We start from the raw sequence: 17,512 nt of genomic DNA, 5'->3' as shown, positions 1-17,512 counted from the left end.
CTGCCCCAATCACCTCGGGGGTCTGCAATGGCCTGGGAAGCCCCCAGGCATCATTATGCCTGGGCCATGTTTGTGTGGACTAGCGTTAAACAGCGCCTGTCGAGACCTTGCTGGGGAGGTCGTTAGTTCCATGGCGGCGGGAGAATTCGGTGCATGAATATTTAAATGAGCCTAATGGTTATTTAAATATGCCCGCCTGGATCTTGCCCAGCGTGGGTCTGATCCAGATCATGATGCCTCGCGAGGTTTGGTTGAATCTCAGGGGACTCCTCAAATGTCGCTCGCGCGGCCTCTCGTCAGATTCAATGGCCTCATCGCGTCACCAAATCGCACCCGAATAATCTAATGATGACCATGAAACCATTTTCGATTGTAGTAAAAACCCACCTGGTTCACGTCCTTTAGGGAGGGAAATCTGCTGCCCTTACCCGGTCTGGCCTACGTGTGACTCCAGACCCACAGCAATGTGATTGACTCTGAAATGGCCTTTGAATGGCCGAGCGAGTCACTTAGTTCAAGGGCAATTAGGGACAGGCCACAAATGCCAACTCAGCCCAGTGACGCCCGCATCCCGTCAATGAATAATAATTAAAAATCCTCACGCGGCAGTCATCCCCCCACCCCCCCGAAACCTTTGCGGTGAATTGTTGGCTTGGATCTGACATCTTAGAAGGATCGTGTCACAACCTCAAATATCCGTCCCTGTGTAGAAGACACACGCACCTTGAATACCCTTTTCACCAATCACTCCTGGAATTCCATCACGGCCTCTTGAGCCTTTCTCGCCCTGTATTCCTGCGATACCTTGGGGGCCACCGGGACCTGATACAAAAATGCAACAAGAGTAAAAACAAGTCCGCAAAACTAAAATCCGCTGTTTCGAGAGCAGCCTGTTACCTTGTTAGGACCTCGCAAAGTACTTTAGATCTAGTGGTGGACCTGAGGTAATAATAAGGGGCTTGTGGGAGGAAACCGGAGCGCCCGGAGTAAACCCACGCAGACACGGGGAGAAGGTGCAGACTCCGCACAGACAGTGACCCAAGCCGGGAATCGAACCCGGGTTCCTGGCGCTGGGAAGCAACAGTACTAACCACTGTGCTACCATGCCGCCCAAACGGTTATCGCTGACAGCAGGATACAGTAAGAAATCCCCAAAACGGCTTGCTGGGTAGTGACCAGGAATGGAAATTTTCTTTAATTATTATCCCTTCCTGCCTCTTTTTGGCAGGAATTCTGTGGCGTTCCTCCCTGTAGCTGGAGCACAGACAAGTCAACACGTGTCTGTGACTAAATCTAGGACAACTTTGGACCAAATGATCAATACCATGTTTGAAATGCATTCATGAGAAGTGGCAGGGCCGTATTGTGACACACACAAATTTTGTTTCCTTGCTGTTATTTCCCAACAGTACCTGAGAAAGATACACACAGTGGGCAGCCTCCAGCCTGTCCCAGCACTCAGTGAGGCCAAGGCTGACCTGCAACTCTACTTCATTTACTCTTCTTTGCTCCATATCCCAAAAGGTTCCTCCCAACAAAAATCCTTCAAAGTTCAATTGGTTCCCAGTATCAACAACGTTCTCGAAGAGAGAGTTCCAGATTCAATCAGAAATGTTTCAGGAGTACCCTGGGGTTTAATGGTTCAATAATGTACAAATGTACAGTTTCATTACGATGTCATAATCAGAGAGTCCAAACAATTAGGGAAAACGAGCTCTGTGTCGAGGACAGTTTCAGTAGATTAACCTTTCTTTCTAACATGGTGATCCGTGTTTGTGGTTCGAATTCATCTCCTTACAGACAAACCGTGCAATATTTCTTTCATTCAAGTGCGACGCGGTTGTAAAATCGCGCCCATAACTAAACATTTAAAAAAAGATTGTTGAACCAATATGTGTGGAGGAATGTCTTCGAACATTACTTATCCGTACCTGGTTGTCCTGGGATTCCTGAGAAACCTGGTTCGCCTGGTAGACCGATGCTGCCTTTAATTCCCGGAAGCCCTGGGTTACCTGCAGAATGGTCAGATCACGTTATTATGTACCTCCCTCGTTCAGAGAATTGGAACAATTCATTTCAGCTTCAGGGAAATTCTAGTCACCTTACCTGGAATTCCTAACACACCTGGGCTTCCCTTTGGTCCCGTTGATCCCAGTGATCCTGGCAAACCCTCCACACCTGGCTCACCTGTTGGCCCAGGGTCACCTGGAAAGCCAGTTAGACCCCGGTCCCCCTAAATGGCCAACGCACAATACAATCAGTTCAGCACGTAATCGTAGCAGCCGCTTCATCACATCATCACCTTCTGATCGAGCGATCCCATTCATGGACTCAGAGAGTTCAGTTCATGCGGAGAGACTGGAGGCGCTGGGATTGTTCTCCTTATGGCACAAGCGATTAACGGGAAATTTAATCGAGGTGTTCAAAATCAGCAAGGTTTTGATAAGCGAAACTGTTTGCACTGGGAGGGGGGTCAGATAGCGGAGTAACACAGATTCAGCCATATCAGCAAAACAAACAGAGCAGGCGATGAAGGGATTATGTTTCAAGCAGCCAGTTGTTGTTGTCTGAAAGGGCAGGGAAGCAGGTCCAACAATAACTTTCAGAAAGGGAACGGGACAGAGAGCCGGGATCTGTGGAAAGAGCAGGGACTGGGAGTAATTGGATAGATCTTTGAAAGAAAGAGTCAGTCCAGACATGGAGCACGATTTACCTGCCTCGCCGCGCCCAACTTGTTCACACGACTAGACTGTTGAATCCCGCAAGAGGCCTAACATGAGGTCGCAACACTTGGGGCGTCTCATGAGATTGAACCAAACTTTGTGAAATGTCACTGAGCCAGATCAGCTTATTTAAATGAGGCTACAGCCAAACGTACCACCACCTGGGGGGGGGGGCTCACCTTAGCAGTCCCACTCTGTCACTGCATGTGTAGCACTGCCAGGGTGCTAGGGTGGCAGTGCCCAGAATCAAGGCCAGAGGGGGGCCATGCCCATGAAAGGGGGATAAGGGGACCTATGAAGGGTGGAAGGAGGAATGAAGGGCAGACATGAAGGGGTCTCAAGGTTGGGGGCCTAAGTTTCGGCGTCCTGAAAGGGGGACAGAAAGTGGGGGGTTGGGTTGGCCTGAAACGGAGGGGCAGAGCGGGTTGTCCTCACTTGGGGGTGTGGGGGGGGGTGGGGGGGGGTGAGTAGGGTAATGCCCACATGCTCAGTGGGTGACATTGCACATGGTGGGGGGGGGGGGGGGGGGTCTGGGGGACCTTCAAGCCCATTGAGAGATCGGGGAAGCCTTTCACAATGGCGGCCCGATCTCTGAGGATCCGGTCTCGCTGGCGAGTTTCCAAGTGCGGGCTTGATCAGGGAGAAACTTCCCAAGAGCCAAAATAATTACCAAGGGCGCAACCTAACATTGCTCGCCGTGCCCCCTCTCGCAGGCTTTACCTGGCTTGCCACACCTCACGAGACGTTGCTATCTGGATCCCGGCCACCATGAGCGGGATCCGTATTTGGCAAGTTTGCGTATTCAAATGAGCAGCTAATCTCACTCTGATACGCACTCGCAGGGTCTACCCGAGGCATTGGGATCGAATCCCAAACTCCTCCGCCTCGGAAACGCCAGCCATCTCTGATGCCACCTGGATACCCTGGCACTACCAGCCTGGCACTGGCACCTGAGCACCATGATGGTGCCCCTGGGTGCCACCGTGGTACCGTCAGGCTGCCCAGGTGTTACTTCCATGCTGGCAGGGCACTGCCAGGGTACCAGGTTGGCAGTGCACAGGTGGCATTTTGCCCACACCGGGGGACGGTCCCAGGGGTGACCTGTCCTTATTAGGCGGGGTGTGTGGGGGGCTCAATGAAATGAAATGAAAATGAAATGAAAATCGCTTATTGTCACAAGTAGGCTTCAAATGAAGTTACTGTGAAAAGCCCCTAGTCGCCACATTCCGGCGCTTGTTCGGGGAGGCTGGTACGGGAATCGAACCGTGCTGCTGGCCTGCCTTGGTCTGCAATGATCCCCTTATAGGTAAGGTGGGGTGTTGGAGGGGTCTGGGGTTGCATTGTGGGGTATGGAGACCGGGACACCATTTACAAATGGAGGTCCTCAGCACCAGAAATTAGACCAAGTGCGGCTTTGGCGAGGTTCCCACTGAGGTCCCGAAATTAAACAGGGTGGGGGTGGTGGTTGGGGGGGGGGGGGGCTGCACATCTTTGGGTTGTGGGAGGAAACCGGAGCACCCGGTGGAGACCCACGCAGTCACAGGGAGAACGTGCAGACTCCGCACAGACAGTGACCCAGCGGGGAATTGAACCTGGGTCCCTGCCGCTGTGAGGCAGCAGTGCTAACCACTGTGCCGCCGTGCCACCCCACATTTTCACATTTTAATATCATACACCCAATAGATTCAGGTCTATTCAGATTAATAGGAGCAGACATGGAATGTGGGGGCTTAAAAGTGGATAATTAGGCACCATCTATTTTGTATCCCATGCCAAAACCTAATTTCCCCCTCACATTCCAAACTGTAATTGAACATTGCGTAATATGACATTGGGGCCGAATGTCCCACCTCCCAGTCGAGGCCTAAGGCCTTGGTCACTGAGAGTTGGAGCGACAACTCTCGATATCCAACCTCATCTCAAATGGATGATGGGGGTTGCTGGCTAGATTTGAGTTTGAGTTGGCCAAATACTGAAAGCAGATGTGTTGAGCACAATGGGCTCAGGGATTAGATCAGGAACATTAGGTGAGTTTGTTCCCTTATTTTATTACAGGGACACTGAGGTCAATCAGAGCCAACCTGATCATGATCATTGATCGAGTGTGCGACGTTCCCGCTCCATGAGGCTCGTTGGTATCCAGCAGGAGAAAATCCAAAATCAAGGGGAATATTCGGACAATTGTTCAAGGTCTAAACTCACCTTTGGACCTGGACTACCTGGAACTCCAAACCCTGGCACCCCCAGGTTTCCCTTCTCGCCTTTCGCACCGGTCTGTCCACTGTAACCTGGTAATCCTGTCTGGCCTGGCTCACCCGGGGGACCCTGGAACCCTGAGGTACCTGAGGAGGGAACGTCAACTTAGTGAATTTCTCATTGTGCCACTGGCCGAACCTATCCCCAGCCTGAACGCTCAATAGTTGCTGAAATGTCCCTGCCATGGGTGGCAGCCTTCATTCTCAGAATGAATTTCTTGGTGATTTCATTTAAAGTCTCAATGTGATTGTGCTAATTGTGTAGATGGCCCATGGAAATCAATCTGGCACGAGGCCCTCGTCCTGTGGGTCAAGAGGTCAGGATTCTTTAACCTTTAATCCAGGCGGACGAGCTCTGAAAACAGAACCATAAGAACTCAAAATAGGAGCAGGAGTGGGCCATTCAGCCCATCACACCTGCTTTGCCGATCAACTCCATCATGGTTGATCTTCTACCTCAGTTCTGCCTTCCCCAAGTTCCCAGGAAGCCAAAATCTATCAACCACTGCTTCACGATGGAGATAGAGAATTACAAAGATTGAGTTGAAGAAATCTCTCCTCACGTCAGTCCTAAAATTGTTGACCCCTTATCCTGTAACCCTGACTCCATGCTCTAAATTACCCATTCCCACTCAAGGGAAACAATTTCTCACCATCTATCCTGTCAAGCCCCTGAGGAATGTGATGTGTTTCAAGGAGATCACCTCTCAATCTTCAAAATACCAGGGTTTTTGGTTGCAGTCTATTCAATCTCTCCTCGTGGGAACCTTTGTTGCCCTCCCAAGGCACGTAAGTCCTACCCTGGGTAGGGAATCGTCCAGAATGGTCTCACCAAGGCCCCTGTACAATTGCAGTCAGTTTCTTTGCTTCTGTGCACCAATCTATTGCAGTAAAAAATAATTTTCTTTCCTAATTACTTGCTGTACCTGCATGTAAACTTTCTGTCATTGGTGGATTAGGATACCAAGGCCCCTCAGGGTGCCAACAATCCCCAGACTCTCACCATTTAAAAATAAATGTGCTTTTTCATTGTTCCTACCAATGTGGATAACCTCACATTTCGCCATATTATAATCTACCTGCCACATTCTTCCCACTCGCCTAAACAGCCTCTATCCCTATGAAGCTTCTTTGTGTCCTCACAGCTTCTCAGAGCTTACTTTTCAACTTAACTTGTGCCATCAGCAAAACTGGACACATTTAAATCATTAATATAGATTGTGGATAACTGAGGCTTCCCTTGTGATACCCCACTAGTTACAGCCTGCCAACCTGCAATATTCTATTTATTCCTTCTATAGTCTATCCATTAACCAATCCTCAATCCATGTGTGATTGAAGGTAAATTTTTAGCATGGTTTAATTATTATAATAATTATTATTATTAATCCATGCTAAAAAAATTACCTTCAATCACAAGTCTTAATTCTGTTGTGGGGCACTTTAACAAATGCTTCTGGAAAATCCAAATATACAACATCCACTGGTTCTCCTTTATCCATCCTGCTAGTTTAAACCTCAAAAAACAAGAGCTCTCGCCCGTTGCCCAGAGAGCCGTCTAGGGCCCTGTGTTGCCTCTTTTCTGGAAGGTCCTCCTCATTAACTGGTCAGCAGCGAACCATCCCCGGTCAGTCAAAGGTTGGTAGCTCTTCATTGCCCAGTGGTGTCACCACGGAGACGGTACCTGCTACCGTGTAGTCCACCCACCCAAAGCCCTGTTCACCGATGGACCCAGACATGAGTGAATAATGGCAGGAACAAGGTCACAGGTCACAGGGTGGGGGTTGTGGAGGAGAGATGAAGGAACCCCCCCCCCCCCATCAACAAACGTCCTGATGTTGGATCAGGCATTGAGTGTCTTTGAATAAATGAGCCTCCACCTCCCTCTGGAGCCCACAAGCATCCCCACAACAACTGAGCTTTGGGCCGCCCATGGTTCCTCTGTCTGTCACTAGGTGAATTCTGGTGACTGTGAATTAATTGCTCAGCCAAGGACCTCGTTTGTGATGGACTTCCCTCCATGGACTTAATCGAGGTGAAGCGGGAAGGTAGTGAGGTCCCCACCTGGCACCCTCTCACTGCCGCACTGGCCACAAAACCTGCCACAAGGGTCGAGCATGACATTCTGTCCATGATGTCCCTGTCATAAGTCCCATGTGAATTCTACTTAATCACATTATGATTTTCTAATGTCCTGTTACCATATCCCTAATGACAGATTCTAACATTTTCCCTGTGGGCGAAGGCAGCTAACTCTCCCTGAGCTCCCAGTTTACTCTCTCCCTCCTTTCTTGAATGGCAGCGTTACCATTGCTAATTTCTATTTCATGGGGACTGGTCGAGAATCTCGGGAATTCGGGAAGATGTAAACCAAAGTATCTACTATCTCGCTTTAGCTCGGACTCCTAAAACCCAAGGGAGAGCTTGTCAGCTCCGCCACATTTCTCCACATTCAGGCTATTGTCATTTATTTACTGATCCTTCTTCAGGATCACCTGGTTCCCCACTGCGTCCAAAATGTTTTGTATGTTCTCGATGGTGAAGATAGATTAACGCCTGGATTTTTCCCGAGTTTGGCCCACTCAGGAATCCTGTACAATGGCGCCTGGGAGCTGATTCTGGAATGCTCACTTCCCCCATTCCCGTGCCTGGCAAAGTTTGCCAGCTCAGAACGAGGATGGGCAAGCTCTGGCCACCTCCATTGGGAAAATGGGCAGTCCAACCACCAGTTCTGGAAAAACAGGAGAGTCCGCCTGGGTGTCCAACATTCATCCCTCAGCATCTGATCAATTATCACATTGCTGCCTGTGGGATATTCTGCAATTTGAATACCTAATTTCCCACGTTACAAAAGTACTGGGTGAGAGACACTTTGTCCTGAGGTTGTGTAAGGCGATACAAAAATGCAAATATTCTTTCATTTGTTTGCGGAGAAACACGAAGGATGACCTGACCAATAGGTGTAAAATGGCTGGACGGTTAAGACGTGATCTTCACTCTCTGTCGAGTTTTTATTGTCTCGCAAGGTTACCTGGTAGTCCCATTTCTCCAATTGATCCTTTCTCTCCTGAGACACCTGTCAGTCCTGGTTTTCCGGGTCTTCCTGGGTCTCCTGCCAATCCTAGTGAAGGCAAGAATGAGATTTCTATTAGTTTTATTGTTGATATCCTGCTTTGCGGTTTGCTGTTTCCTGGTTAGTGTTTGAGCTGTTTACTGGGGCATGGGTCATACGGTGGCCTGGCAGGAGCCTTGTGGGTGGCTATTCCACCAAATCATAGAATTTACAGTGCAGAAGGAGGCCATTTGGCCCATCGGGTCTGCACCGGCCCTTGGAAAGAGCACCCCACCCAATCCCACACCTCCACCCTATCCCCGTAACCCAGTAAACCCCACCTAACCTTTTGGACACGAAGGAGCAATTGATCATGGCCAATCCACCTAACCTGCATGTCTTTGGACTGTGGGAGGAAACCGGAGCCCCCGGAGGAAACCCACGCAGACACGGGGAGAACGTGCAGACTCTGCACAGACAGTGACCCAGCGGGGAATCGAACCTGGGACCCTGGACCTCTGAGACAGCAGTGCTAACCACTGTGCCACAGTGCCGTCTCGGGTCCCTGGAGCTGTGAGGCAGCAGTGCTAACCCCTGTGCCACCGTGCCGTCCCGGGTCCCTTCAGCTGTGAGGCAGCAGTGCTAACCCCTGTGCCGCCGTGCCATCTCGGGTCCCTGCAGCTGTGAGGCAGCAGTGCTAACCATTGTGCCACCGTGCCGTCCTGGGTCCCTGCAGCTGTGAGGCAGCAGTGCTAACCACTGTGCCACAGTGCCGTCCCGGGTCCCTGCAGCTGTGAGGCAGCAGTGCTAACCATTGTGCCACCGTGCCGTCCTGGGTCCCTGCAGCTGTGAGGCAGCAGTGCTAACCACTGTGCCACCGTGCTGACCCGGGTCCCTTGCACTGTGAGGCAGCAGTGCAAAGCCATGTGCCACCGTGTCGTCCCGGGTCCCTGGAGCTGTGAGACAGCAGTGCTAACCCCTGTGCCACCGTGTCGTCCCGGGTCCCTGGCACTGTGAGGCAGCAGTGCTAACCCCTGTGCCACCGTGTCGTCCCGGGTCCCTGGAGCTGTGAGACAGCAGTGCTAACCCCTGTGCCACCGTGTCGTCCCGGGTCCCTGGAGCTGTGAGGCAGCAGTGCTAACCACTGTGCCACCGTGCTGACCCGGGTCCCTGGCACTGTGAGGCAGCAGTGCTAACCCCTGTGCCACCGTGCCGTCCCGGGTCCCTGGCACTGTGAGGCAGCAGTGCTAACCCCTGTGCCACTGTGCCGTCCCGGGTCCCTGGAGCTGTGAGGCAGCAGTGCTAACCACTGTGCCACCGTGCCGTCCCGGGTCCCTGGAGCTGTGAGGCAGCAGTGCTAACCCCTGTGCCACCGTGTCGTCCCGGGTCCCTGGAGCTGTGAGGCAGCAGTGCTAACCCCTGTGGCACCGTGCCGTCCCGGGTCCCTGCAGCTGTGAGGCAGCAGTGCTAACCCCTGTGCACCGTGCTGGAGGCAGGTTATTAAAATCCAACCTTGGTCAATGGTCAAAAGCACACATTTTGAGCAGGGGAGCTTGGGTTGTACTTAGCGACCGTTGTGATTGTGTCCTGTCGCACTGAGGGAGCTGAAAGATGTCTGAAATGCCCAGAATGAGCTCAAGCAAATATCAAATGTCAAGATTTGGAGTGAGTGGCTTCATGACCTGTGTGGACGATCCAGTCACCGGCTAAACCTGCCGTGCTGTCAACATTGAAGGTGTTCCTGCGACTGGACACTTGCAGCAGGTACTAAAGGTTTGGAGAAAAGGGCTTCAGATCTATCAATGATTCTGTCAGAGATGGAAGCCATGGGTCAGTGAGCATATGGTGACAGAGAATGACATTTCACAGTGGGAACAACAGAAATATCCTTTATTCACTCTATAAAAACCCTAGAAATTGCCCTACAAATGTCCTTAATCACCCTTTAAAAAGTCTCATAAACATCCTTTAATCACCTTTTTAAACCCTATAAACAGCCCTATAAACACCCTTTAACCACTCCATAAATAACTTATTAAACATTGTTTAATCACCCCATGTTGATTTGTTACAGGGGGACACACGTTCTTCCTCTGCCTCTGGAGCGTGTATTGGTTAAATTCACTCAGTTAATTAAATTGGGCGGCACGGTAGCACAGTGGTTAGCACTGTCACTTCACAACGCCAGGGTCCCAGGTTCGATTCCCCACTGGGTCACTGTCTGTGCGGAGTCTGCACGTTCTCCCCGTGTCTGCGTGGGTTTCCTCCTGATGCTCCGGTTTTCTCCCACAAGTCCTGAAAGATGTGCTGTTAGGTGAATTGGACATTCTGAGTTCTCCCTCTGTGTACCCGAACAGGCGCCGGAATGTGGAGACTAGGGGCTTTTCACAGTAACTTCATTGCAGTGTTAAGGTAAGCCTACTTGTGACAATAAAGATTATTGTTATTATTGTGGACCCACCAGGATATCGCCGGATTTCAAACATGGGACGGATACACCCCTACCCGGCGGGGCGGGAGGTCCCGGTGTGAAGGAGTGGCGGGAACCACTCCGGCGTCGAGCCACCCCAAAGGTGTGGAATTCTCCGCACCTTTAGGGGCCAAGCCCTCACCTTGAGGGGCTAGGCCCGCGCCGGAGCGGTTTCCGCCCCGCTGGCTGGCGGGAAAGGCCTTTGGCGCCATGCCAGCCGGCGCCAAAAGGTATTCGCCGGGCGACGCATGCGCGGGAGCGCCAGCAGCTGCTGACATCATCCCCGCGCATGCGCAGGGGAGGGGGTCTCTTCCGCCTCCGCCATAGTGGAGACCATGGCGAAGGCGGAAGAAAAAGAGTGCCTCCACGGCACAGGCCCGCCCGCGGATCGGTGGGCCCCGATCGCGGGCCAGGCCACTGTGGGGGCTCCCCCGGGGCCAGATCGCCCCACGCCCCCCCAGGACCCCGGAGCCCGCCCGCGCCGCCTTGTCCCGCCGTTCAAAAGGTGGTTTAATCCACGCCGGCGGCAGAGGGTTGACAGCGGCGGGACTTCGGCCCATCGCGGGCCGGAGAATCGCCGGGGGTGGGCCCGCCGACCGGCGCGGCGCGATTCCTGCCCCCGCCGAATCTCTGGTGGCGGAGAATTCGGGACACGGCGGGGGCGGGATTCACGCCAGCCCCCGGCAATTCCCCGACCCAGTGGGGGGGGGGGTCGGAGAATCGCGCCCATGTTGTTAATTTAGGGGTAAATCCTCAAATGGATACCAAAGATTCCATGAAACTATTTGAGGAGGAGGGCTGTTCTATCACGTCTCCTGGCCAGTATTTATCCCTCAGCCCACTTCCTCAGCCCACTTCCCGAAAACTGATGGGCTAGCCGTTATTTCATTGCTCTTTGTGGGATCTTACTGTGCACAAATTACCTGCACTGTTTTCTGCATCACAACAGCGGCTGTATTTCAACAGCATTTCATTGGCTGTACAGTGAGTGCTCTGATGCTGCAACCAGGCCGAACAGGGACCAGGCCGAACAGGGACCAGGCCGAACAGGGACCAGGCCGAACAGGGACCAGGCCGAACAGGGACCAGGCCGAACGGCCCTTGGGGGAGTCTCCCAGGCGATTGGAGGCCCCCCAAGTGGTTGGCCTCTGGGCAGGGTGGCAGCCTATCACCCTGGCAGTGCCACTCAGGTGTCGCCATGGCACTGCTAAGATACCCAGGTGGCAGTGCAAGGCTGGCAGTGGAACTTCCAGGGTGCCAGGCAGGCAGTGCCAAGGTGCGAAGCTGGCATTTCACCCTCGCCGGGGATTGGGCACAGTGATCCCCTGCCGGTATGTGGTGGACCCCCCCAACAGGTGAATTGGGGCATTGGAGGGGTGTGCGAGGGTTGCTTTGGGGGGGAGCGAGATTTTGGGGCATCACAATCTCTTATTGAACAGAGGAGCTCCGCCATGCCGGATCTGCGGCTAAGTGTGACCTCTCTGGGGCATTCCCTGCGGGAGCTGTAAAAACCCGAGTGCCATTAGATAGCGGGTCGTCCCTGGTGCTACAAGCGCCGGGAATGACCCCTCGATTCCCGCCCACAACAGACTCTTTTGTTTTAGTTAAACCTTACCCAAAAAACTCCAATGTCAGAAATCTGAAACAAATAATAGAAAATGGCTGCGAGATTCCTGACGTTCTTTTGCACCAGCGAGAAACTGCAAGTAAGGAATCAATTGTATATTTTCACCTGTTATTCCAATGTCTATTTACCGAACAGATTTCTGTCATATTACACTTGTTGATGTCTCGCCCCTTACCTTGTTGTCCTCGCAATCCGGGTTGACCATCTTTTCCTGGCAATCCTGGGTCACCTGAAACACCTTGATGGCCCTTTGATCCAGGTGAACCTGAAAGTCCTGTAGAGCAACGGTCAATCTTTGAGAAGACAATTCGATGAGGAATAATTGTTCATTGTTTCTGTGTGGACCTCATCCCATTGCTGCCAACAGCCTAGGCCAATCGCATCAGGAGTGGTAATCGCCAATCCAACACATTGAGGCCACATTGAGAGGGAGCCAATTGGAAAGTTCGTTCATAGATACATAGAAGATAGGAGCAGGAGGGGGCCTTTTGGCCCTTCGAGCCTGCTCCGCATTGATCACCATCATGGCTGATCATCCAACTCAATAGCCTAATCCTGCTTTCTCCCCATAGCCTTTGATCCCATTCTCCCCAAGTGTTATATCCAGCCGCCTCTTGAATATATTCAATGTTTTAGCATCAACTACTTCCTGTGGTAATGAATTCCACAGGCTCACCACTCTTTGTGTGAAGAAATGTCTCCTTATCTCTGTCACAAATAGTTTACCCTGAATCCTCAGACTGTGACCCCTGGTTCTGGACACACCCATCATTGGTAACATCTTCCCTGCATCTACCCTGTCTAGTCCTGTTAGAATTTTATACGTCTCTATGAGATCCCCCCTCATTCTTCTGAACTCCAGCGAGAACAATCCCAACCTAGTCAATCTCTCCTCATACGTCAGTCCCGCCATCCCTGGAATCAGTCTGGTAAACCTTCGCTGCACTCCTTCGAGAGCAAGAACATCCTTCCTCAGAGAAGGAGACCAAAACTGCCCACAATACTCCAGGTGTGGCCTTACCAAGGCCCTGTACAATTGCAGCAACACATCCCTGCTTCTATACTCGAAACCTCTCGCAATGAAGGCCAACATACCATTAGCCTTCTTTACCGCCTGCTGCACCTGCATGCTTACCTTCAGCGAATGGTGCACAAGGACACCCAGGTTCAAGGACCCTACACGGACGCAAGGGTCCCCTTCTACCTTCTGGGTTAGCGCTGCATTGAATATCCACACAGAAAGGGGATATGTGGCTTAACGAGGCAATGTAACCCCAACCTCCTCCCATCATCCCTGATCTAACGTTTTGAGTGTATTAGAGGGACTGAATAGCCCTCTCCTGCTATTATTTCTCATGTTCTTACAACAATGTTGCCCTAGTTCCACTGCACCAAGTCAGCTCAATAGCTGCTTTGGGTGTTTAAGCATTCCTGACTCACCTTCCCTCACTCCACCCCGGGAAAACTATCTTTGAAGCAACATTCCCACCGAAGGGCCAACTCACGTAGCAGGACCAGGCGGAGGAGGGAATATCACAGCTCGAGGCTTGGTTCCCAGCTTTGGGGCCTCCTGTTTGATGCTGAAGAGGAGGTTTCCAGGCCAGAAGTGCCTGAGGGGCAGCACAGAATCATACTTATCCAACCCCAGCGGGTCCTTGCTAGCCCCCGTCCGGTCCCAATTGGAAGTGGATTCCGTTGCTATTCAAACCCTCAATGTCCCGGGGTGCCCTGGTCAGAAACCCCAATTTATTTATCAATAGGAAACCAATCGAGGGGGTGTAAAACAGACCGTGAATTTCGTATTGCCTGACTTGCGTGACTGCCAAAGACCAATTTCATTCCGCTTAATGTTTGGTTCAACATCAAATATTAACATCAGAAGATAAGTTGAGAGTTACAGGGGGAGGAAGTGGATGCCAAGTGTGCACATGCCTACAACGTTATATAGTTGCTCATTTCAAAAACACGCACACGGATACCATATGGAGGCTCACACGGTACACGCACTGTCAGGCACAAACATGCACATATGCCCACACTGCACATACACTGCCACATACATGTACACACAAGCAGAGAGGCTCAGAACAATGCTCTTGTGAAAAGTCAAAAATGAATCCATTTACCTGGATCTCCGATTTCTCCTTTCTGCCCTTTCATTTTCTCCATCTCAAGTTTGTCCATCACTCCAGGTTTTCCCACAAGACCAACTTCCCCTTTGTCCCCCTTCTCACCTGGTACTCCATTGGGTCCTGGGAAACCAGGCAAGCCCTGCCCACCTGAAACGAAACACATGTCAATATGCGCAAGCTGTGCAAATCAGGGAAGCTCGCTCACTTCCCCCTGTTCCTGCAAAGTGTATCAAAGGGGTTAAAAACACACACCGCGTTCTGTGTTTCTAGTCTGGGTTCAGTTCTTCCTCCTGCTCGCTGCTCCCCTGCTGTGGTAACTCATTCAGACCTCAAACACTTGAGCAATCTTTATAAAACTGGAGTATTGAGTGTCACCAAACAGACAGGCAGATCCTACTACCAGTACCATCTATGCCTGCTCCAGCCTGCTCTGAGTTCATCAACAGTGAGAATCAGTGTCTGATGAAGTGTCTTTAAACTTTAATGAGACTCATTGAACATCTGCTAGTTTTCATTGCCTTACTCAGCTCAGCATGGAACATTTTTAACTCTTTCACAGAATGAGGATGCTGGCTAGGTCACCCTGGAGTTGCCCAGTTAGTCTTGGTGATGGAAATTGAAATCTCCCACCCAGGGTACATCGTGTGACCATGCCACCCTCAGAACTTCCCCCAATTGATGTCCACATTGATTCATTAGCTGAAGAGAGATGTTACGTGGTGATCAGCAGGAGGTTTCCTCGCCCATGCTCGACCTGAAGCCGTGAGACTTCATGGGGTCCAGAGTCGATGTTGAGGACTCCTGGGGAACTCTGAATCCATACCACTGTGCCACCACCTCTGCTGGGTCTGTTCTACTGGTGAGTTAAGACATGCCCTGGGACAGTGATACTGCTGTCCGGGACATTGGTTGTAAGGTATGATTCCGTGAGTATGACTGTCAGCCTGTTGCTTGACTAGTCTGTGAGACCGCTCTCCCAATTGTGGCAGGAGATTTGTAAAAAAAGAAAGATATATTTTGCTTCTGGAGGCTTACGAGTCTGTTAATATCATGACAAAATATTGTAGCAAATGTCCCCCCCCCGCCCCACCCTCGCACCTCCTGCCTCTCTCAGGATGCCTTAGGTTGTAAATGCAAGTTCTTTCTTTTCTTTTTAACAATGAAGTGCCCTGATACACACTGATAAATACTGAACCCCCAAAGCACCACATCCTGTAAATGTGAAGTTAGCAATCTCAGAAGGTCTGGAAGGAGAGAAACGGGGTGGATGTTAACAGTAACTGTGTTTCTCTCCTTACAGATGCTGCCTGAACTGCTGGATTTTCCCGGCCTCCTCTGTTCGTGCTTCAGTCTTTCCAGCATCTACAGTTTCATTACTCATCATCCGGTAAATACATTTGCTTTCACGCAAAATACTTTCAGTTACCTGTGGCCAATCAAAAACCATTTGCAATGGATAATAATTACTGACCTTTTGGACCGGGATATCCAGCATTCCCTGAAGGACCCGGAAATCCTTGGCTTCCAGGAGTCCCCATGACGCCCATTTCTCCTTTGGGACCTACAATGGGTTGATCAGAATGTCAGAACATTGCAGCAGAATGAAATGTAACAGTGGCGTTTACAGGAGGTGAGTAGACAGTAGCTGAGGACATGTTTAGTGTTGGTACAAAACCAATGTGGTAAGTGTGAAATCCAGAGACAGGACACAAGCTGACACCAGACTGATTGAGGCCGTCCTGTTTCAGACTTATTTCAGCATCAGCATAAAACTGGGAATCTATCACAACAGCAAGTTTCCAATGCTTCTTTTTCTAAACGAGCTAAATTGACCCTCAAATGTTATGGGGATAGGGTGAAGATGTGGGCTTGGGTAGGGTGCTCTTTCCAAGGTCTGGTGCAGACTTGATGGGCCGAATGGCCTCCTTCTGCACTGTAAATTCTATGATTTTATGATTCAAGCAGAATTGATCATTTTGGAAGGAAGCACAAGGAGGTAATATGTACTAAACAGTGCAATTCGAAACGGGGTGTACAAGCAGAGATCCATAACTCACATATACAAATTTTTGAAGATGGCTGGACAAGTTAGGCAAACTGTTGAAAGGGGGTTTTATAAATAGAGGGGCAGACCATAAACACGAGGGTGTTATGCTAATCCTTCAGAATGCACTAATTAGGCTGCACTGGAGAATTGGGTACAGTTTTGGTCTCCTTATCTAAAGAAGGATATACTTGCCACAGAAGGGGTGTGATGGAGGATCCCAACACTATTCCTTGAGGTTGTGGGATTGTCTTTTGAGGAGAGCTTGAGGAAGCTGGGCCTGTATTCTTTAGACGTTCGAAGAATGTGAGGTGATCGAATTGAAACTTACAAAATTCTTACCGGGCCTGATGGGGTAGTTGTGGATGGGGTGGTTCCCTGGAAGGAGGTGCATGATGGGTAGGGGGGAAGGCGGGGGGAGTCTAGAACCAGGAGTCACAGTTTCCGAACAAGGGCCAGGACATTTATGACTGAGAGAAGAGGAATTTCATCACTCGGAGGATGGGGAATCTCTGGAATTCTCTGCCCCAGAGGCTGTGGAACTTCAGTCATTGAGTCTGTTCAGAACAAAAATCCCTATATTTCTGGACACTGAAGATATCAAAGAGAATAATGGAGAAAAGGGTGCTGAGGTAGCTTATGGTTCACGATCTATTTGGACGACAGAATAGGCCTGATGGACGTGTGTTCCTGTTGGTGAACTGTGTCCAATTCTGGGCACCACATTTTGGGAAGGATGTCCTTGGAGAGGGAGTGGAGGGGATTTACCGGAGCGTCCCCAGGGATGAAGGACTCCAGTGAATGCGGAGAGACTGGAGAGGACGGGATTGTTCTGCTTGACGCCGAGAAGGTTAAGGGGAGATTTAGTCGGGGTGTTCAGAATTCTGAGGGGTTTTTATTGGATAAATGGGGAGAAATTATTTTCACTGGAGGAGAGTGGAAACGAGAGGACACAGATTTTAGAACGTTGGTAAATGAATCCGGCTGGAAGACAAAGAGAATATTTCTCTAAAGCATAACATTGTGATGCTCTGGTATGTTTTGCTTCACTGGGTGGCACAAACAGGCTCAATAGTAACTTTCAAAAGAGGCATTTGATAAATATTTAAAGGGTAAAAACATACAAGAGTATGTTGAATCGTTCTTCCAAAACGCCAGTACAGGCTGCATGCTCTCTATGATTCAATGATTTGGAATTCCCCTCTTGAG

General features: G+C 50.6%; 1 protein-coding gene across 1 annotated transcript in view; it reads right to left on the bottom strand.

Annotated features, from left to right (window-relative positions):
• Positions 1-17,512, bottom strand: part of LOC140391490 (uncharacterized) — a 406,857-nt gene that overhangs the window by 60,528 nt on the left and 328,817 nt on the right. Inside the window, exons 33-40 of the mRNA XM_072476012.1 lie at positions 15,731-15,820; positions 14,254-14,406; positions 12,303-12,401; positions 8,010-8,099; positions 4,926-5,065; positions 2,107-2,233; positions 1,932-2,012; positions 724-822 (exon numbers count right to left, since the gene is read on the bottom strand). Of these exons, the coding sequence (XP_072332113.1) occupies positions 724-822; positions 1,932-2,012; positions 2,107-2,233; positions 4,926-5,065; positions 8,010-8,099; positions 12,303-12,401; positions 14,254-14,406; positions 15,731-15,820 (879 nt within the window). The remainder of the gene's footprint in view (positions 1-723; positions 823-1,931; positions 2,013-2,106; positions 2,234-4,925; positions 5,066-8,009; positions 8,100-12,302; positions 12,402-14,253; positions 14,407-15,730; positions 15,821-17,512) is intronic.

This window comes from Scyliorhinus torazame, chromosome 15 (genome assembly GCF_047496885.1).
Source record: "Scyliorhinus torazame isolate Kashiwa2021f chromosome 15, sScyTor2.1, whole genome shotgun sequence".
Lineage (NCBI taxonomy): Eukaryota > Metazoa > Chordata > Chondrichthyes > Carcharhiniformes > Scyliorhinidae > Scyliorhinus > Scyliorhinus torazame.
The sequence above is the reverse complement of the archived record's forward strand: the minus strand, read 5'-3'. Positions and strand labels throughout refer to the sequence as shown.